This window comes from Dicentrarchus labrax, unplaced genomic scaffold (assembly GCF_905237075.1).
Source record: "Dicentrarchus labrax unplaced genomic scaffold, dlabrax2021, whole genome shotgun sequence".
NCBI classification, from domain to species: Eukaryota; Metazoa; Chordata; class Actinopteri; family Moronidae; genus Dicentrarchus; species Dicentrarchus labrax.
Genome location: NW_026136715.1, coordinates 3,233,440 through 3,239,439, shown reverse-complemented (window position 1 = coordinate 3,239,439; position 6,000 = coordinate 3,233,440). Strand labels below are relative to the sequence as shown.

At 42.3% G+C, this 6,000-nt stretch overlaps 1 protein-coding gene across 1 annotated transcript in view; it reads left to right on the top strand.

Moving 5' to 3' along the window:
• Positions 1 to 2,798: 2,798 nt before the first annotated feature.
• Positions 2,799 to 6,000, top strand: part of cables2b (Cdk5 and Abl enzyme substrate 2b) — a 42,659-nt gene continuing 39,457 nt past the window's right edge. Inside the window, exon 1 of the mRNA XM_051424308.1 lies at positions 2,799 to 3,458. Within this exon, the coding sequence (XP_051280268.1) occupies positions 2,857 to 3,458 (602 nt within the window). The 5' untranslated portion in view covers positions 2,799 to 2,856. The remainder of the gene's footprint in view (positions 3,459 to 6,000) is intronic.

The window sequence follows — 6,000 nt, the reverse complement described above, 5'->3', positions numbered from 1 at the left end:
CAGCATCATGACCTTCCCATGGTGCACTGCTTCTCTGCCCTGCGGTCCTCTCCTCTGCCAGCCTCACTGAACATCAGAAAGAGAGAGAGAGAGTCAGTACACCCATGGGGTTCACCGGAGTCATGTTAGTTTCCTCACTCTCATTATGTCATCGACTAACGCTGTGTGCAGTTATTGTATCGCGAGCAGAGTAACTTTATTTTCACATTAATGCAAATGTACCAGAGGTAACCAAAGGCTGGTTTTCATCTCTTGACCCGGATCGCAGGCACTGCAAACAAATTAACTAATTGAAGATTCAAATATTTAAATAGGACACATGCATGGAGAGTTCTGGATGTTCTGGAGAAAGAGAAAGAGGGAGGCAGAGAGAGATCAAACTCACAACTGAACTATGTTTTGCTGTTTGAAAGCACCTCTGTCACATGTTTACAACACACATCCCATACAGTTAAATACTAAACATGTTTCAACAAAGCTTTTCCAGGCTCTGCAACCCTGGAAAATTAGGAAAAGCTTTATTGTCTGTTCAGACACCATGTTTGGGCTCACTGGCAATATTGTGACTACTTCTTGTGCTGCTTCTGAAGGTCAGAGGTCATGATTAGAGTTTATATCAGTCAAAATGATACCAGGAAATAAATGCTGTGAGATAATGTTCAGTTAGGAGATCAACTCTTAACTGACTGTGTGTGTGTGTGTGTGTGTGTGTGTGGCGCACGCATGTCAGTAGGATGATGGAAATGATATTGTGGCAAATGCCGCCACATGGATTATTACAGAGGTTACAGAGGTGTAATCCGATGATGAGGATCAAGTTTACACAATGTGTCTACTGACACACACACACACACACACACACACACACACACAGTCCCTTCCTCTGTTTGTCATTTGCAGCCTTATATCATCATGGATACACTGTTCACTATCAGTCCTGGGTCAAATATTACTTTTGGTTATCTCCTACAGTATGACCGACTCAGCGTATTGTTTCATATACCATACTGCTTATACATGTAATGTATTTAATAGTAAATGGTAAATAATTTATTTCTTTATTTTTTAAATATCTAATATAAAATGTATTTTTACTTTAATGGTAAATGGATTTTAAGCACTTTACACAAAGTCACATTCAACTATTCCCACATATTCCTAAACTGATGGCAGAGGCTGCCATTCAAGGTGCCAACTGCTCATCAGAAAGTAACTAATGCACATTCACACATCGATGGCACAGCCTATCTGGCCCAAACACACTTCTACATATACTGATATAATAATATATTAAGTGTAGTTTAAATTGGATGTATAATGTTGGTTAAAAATCACATTTTTCAAGAGTGTGTTTATATTTAATTGTCATTTTTATCTCGTATATTCCACACACAGATACAGCAGATAACATTTGCAATTTAAAGTGCAATTACACAAATAATCTGGCTTGTGCTGCCATATGGTGTCATGTCAATGCTTTTTCCACCCTGTGTGCGGTGCATCCCAGCTGGGTGTGGCCACAAATACCAAAGACCACCTGCCCACACTAAAGACCAGCGTTTACAATTGCACAGTATTTTTATTACAAGCACCGTTTGGGAGGCTTTTGTAACAACACGCATTAATTAAGATTAATGTTGAACCCCCGGCCAGCTCCTTTGCATAGACGAAAAACATGTATTATAATCAGACATTACATCATGGGAATGAAAATGGATTTTCAGAAAGATCAGGCTGAGCTGGAAGGTCATATAGTTCATTTGTTGCTCTGCAGATGTAGGGGATCAGGGGTTGAGTGTACAATAACAAACTCCCAGCCTGCAGGGATTACAGTGTGGTGTGACCTACAGTCATACTACAGAGTGTCATCGTCCTGCTTAGCCGGCCAGGTGCCACTCAGCCCAGTGTTGGTGTCACTGCAGGGATCACTGCAGAGAAAATCCTCTGAGGTTTCATAACAAAGTGCCAACAGCCAATCAAAGCCGCTGTCAGGTAGAGCCGCAGTGACAGCTCAGTTAATGCCTCAGCAGCCCTGATACTCCCTGATACTCCCTGATACTCCCTGATACTCTGGAGATGCACAGAGGAATTACACAGACACTGCAGAAAACATTAACACACAACTAACACTGCTTAAGTAAAATAAAAAACAAAAAGGAGAAAATGCATAAAATAAAATCAATATACAGCTTGGAAGCACATGGTGCAATTTGTTGCATAACAATAGGGCAAGGGTATTTAATTAATATATATATATATATATATATATAGTTATGTGCAGTGCACAAACAAAAAGAAGCAGCTATGAGTTGCCAACTAGCCACCATAACAAACAATCTAAAGCCTCATTCAAATCAGAAGGTGATTTTCCAAACAGACCTCTAGTATCAACAATTTTCAACTCAAGACAAACAAGTTACTCAGGTAGATTTAAAATGTTTAAAAGCACTACACTTTCTGACTCTAAGTGGTAAAAACAAACATCCACTTCCTGATGTCTTAACTGCTTTAGGAAGATGAGCATAAAGAGAGAAAAAGGGTGAACACGGTTTTTAAATACACTGTTTCTTCATTAGCCATCTGAAACAACGTTTCATTAATAAAACCATTATTTGTGATTGTGCGTTCCACCGTTTATTCCGGTATGTTTACATTGTGGAGCAGTCTGTAGAGAGAGCGTGGCCAAAACGCCTCCCCCGAAGGCTCGTGTGCGGTGCCAGACGTCATTACGCAGTCCCGCCTGAGCCAATGAGAGCCGAGGAGGGCGTAAAGCGGTATCGCGCCGGGTAAAAGGGATTTGACAGTTGCGGGTCTCAAGCTGATCCTCCAGTTGACTTCCTCAGTGGGACAGAGACCATGGCGGCGGCTGCTGCCTGCGGCCAGCACGGCGCGGCGCTAGTGGCCGGCGTTAGCGGCAAAAAGACGCATAGTAACAGGGAACACAGTCGGAGGAACCGGGAGAACTCTCGCCGGAGACAAGCTGCTCTTTTGTTTCTGAGTAATATCTCGCTGGACGGACGGCCAGTCCACAGTAATTCAGCCGAGAATGTAGGAAGTCGCCACCACAAAGACCCCGACCTGGAGGGAGCAGACTCCGGCTCTGCGGCGGCAGCAGCGGCCGGGTTGTGCCCGGAGCTGGGTACCAACAGCTACGGGACATTCTCCACTTTGGCAGCATCCGCGAGCTACGGGAACGTCAGTCCCTCCACGGCACCGCGGCCAGGACTCCTCACAATACCGCCTATCCTCATCCTGCCGTCGGACAGCGGGTTCAACGATGTGGGCAGCGCGGAGGTGCTGATGGAGTGCCGCAGAGGCTCGTTCCCATCGCCGGGGAACCTGCTCTCCCCGTCCCCGTCAAACAACAGCCTGCTACCGTCGCCACTGGGACCGCGGAAGTCCTCCACACTGCTGTCAGTACATAGCTGCAACTCGGTGTCCTCAGAGCCGCGACAAAGGTGAGAGACACACGGCTGTGTTTGTGTTGTTTCATCGGGTGAGTGTGTGTCGCTTACAGCCACTTCCACTGTGGAGTTTGCATGTTGAGGCTGGTGGATCCTCTCTAACGTCACAGGCACCTTAAACGTCTCAACGTTACCTGGAAGTTTGAGAGAGGAGGTTGTATGTCATCTACACTGTCTGGTCCAATTCAACTGCACATAAGCTGCCATTTGATTTAATGCTGCAAGTCCTTGGTTCCCGTTAGTGTCTGTGGTGTGGTTCCAGTGGATGTATGGATCATTTTATTTCACAGCCAGGGAGTGTGTCACTGGGCGTGATGCAACCTTTCTCTGTATCCACTGTACTGCCCCCCCCCAGAGGTAAGACTGAGCTCAGAACATTAACTGTAGGCATGTAAATGAGTCATGTCTTACAGCCCACACAGGCTTAGGGTGTCTGCTCCTCACCACAAGATCTTATACATTAATGACTAATGCCACTTGACATTGGGAGTCGCTGATGTGGAATATTAAAAGTTCCCTTATCTTAATGTTCATGTGAGCTTTTCTTTTTTTTTCTCATTTAAATTTTTATTGAATTCTTAATAACAAAGCAGAAGAGTACATAAACATATGACATGTCACAGAGGAAAATTAAAACTTGAAAAATAAAGCAAGAAATATAAGGGGGAAATCCAGTGTACAGAAGGACAAAGAAGCTATGCTGTATTCAGACTCTGACTTCTTAGGCTGAGTTTCCATTAGTCCTTGTGTAGGTCCAAAAAAGATCCCAAGAGGTCATGCCATCCTCTTTGTTAGTCCAGTCTTTCAGATTAGGAGATACAGCAGTTTTCCAGTGTCTTAAGATAACTCTGGAAGCTGTAACCAAGCCCACCACGTGAGCTTTTCTACACGAATGACTGTGTTAGCTTGTGCTCCTCCTCACTTGTCCCCACAAAATTAGAGAGTAAAACCACCGTATGGGACCTCCATTCATTAAAGCTGCAGCAGGTAACTTTTATAAAAGTAACTTTTTAGTCATATTTGCAGAAACTTTCACTATATCCTGACTGAAGACTGTAAACATCAGGTTCCTCTGGCTCCTCCTGGTGCAACGAGAATCCGCTGTACCCGAAAGAAAACAACCAGTCAGAGGTCTCATTCCCGGTGTCGATATTTGACGACATGAGACTCAACCATTAAGTATCTTTCTCGGCTCTGATTGGTCGTTTTCGTTCAGCCACGGTTGCTTCGTGTTTTGTCCTAGGAGCGCTGGGAGGAGCCAGAGGAAGCTGATTTCTTCACAGATTATTTTCCTCATGTACTACTGTCAGGATATAGTGAAAGTTTCAGAACATATCACAAAAAGTTATTTTTATAGAAGTTACCTACTGCGTCTTTAAATTGTGCTTCAAACCGTTCAGACTGATCAGATTCTTTTGGTCTTGTTTACGTTTTCCAATCAGATGTCAGTTTCAGTTCAGATAAAGTACAACCAACAGTTATGTTCATTTTTAATTAATCTTTTAGAGAAAATCTCGTCTCTCAAGGCAACGTCTTCAGATTGTTTATGTCCGATCAAAAACTCAAAGATAACCAGTTGCAATGATATAAAACATCCTCACATTTGAGCATTTCTGCTTGTTAACTGAATAATCCAAAGTATTTTATGGGCTTTTTGGTGTTTAATTTTCTGTTAACTAACCAATATATTCATCAACTAATTGTTTTAGCACTACAGTCAAGTATTTAAAGTTGACACCAAACGCATGGTCAGATGTTACTTTGTTTTTTTTATCAAACATTTTCTGATTTGAATCATAATTTGAATTTTAAAGTGTATCGCCAATAAGAAAGTAAATAAGTAAACAAAAAATGCATTTGAGTATTTAAGCCTATTGTAATCATATTTCTTGTCAGATATTGTGTTTATACTCCTCAAATAAGCTGCTTATGCATTTTAAAAAAGTATTTTTGGGGTATCTAATACTTGCAACACCTGCATCAACCCTCCATTTTCCTTCTTTTGAAAACAACAGTCAAACATGGCTTTTTGAACTTAAAGATTCTTGTTATCTCTAACTCTAACCATAAGTTTATTTCCACCCTTGTTGATAACTGAGAGCTTGGTTGCATTTGGAATCTGACAGGAAACATACTTTTAAAAGTAGTAACTGGTGGCTTTGTAGAAGGGAAGTGAACTTGGGGACGGTTGAAAACCACTAACAGACAACATGAAGTCGAGCTGTTTTCTGTGGCACACTAACCTAGAATAATGTCATTTGGGTGTTTACTACTGTGTTACTCAGGATTAGTTAGGATTGTCTGAGGGAGAGAGACATTTAAACATAGAGACAGGCAGAAATGGACTGGATGAGGACAGGAAGTCTTCAGTGGAAAAAGAGCAAGTGATGAATTTCTAAATTTTAACTGTGTAAATGAAGTGAGTGGCAGAGTTTATATGAAGCTTTCTCGTCTGGCACCAGTTCAGACATGCTGTGCCTGTGTGAGTCCTGATGGATGGATCAGCTTCGTCACCATGTTGGCAGCATGTCAAACC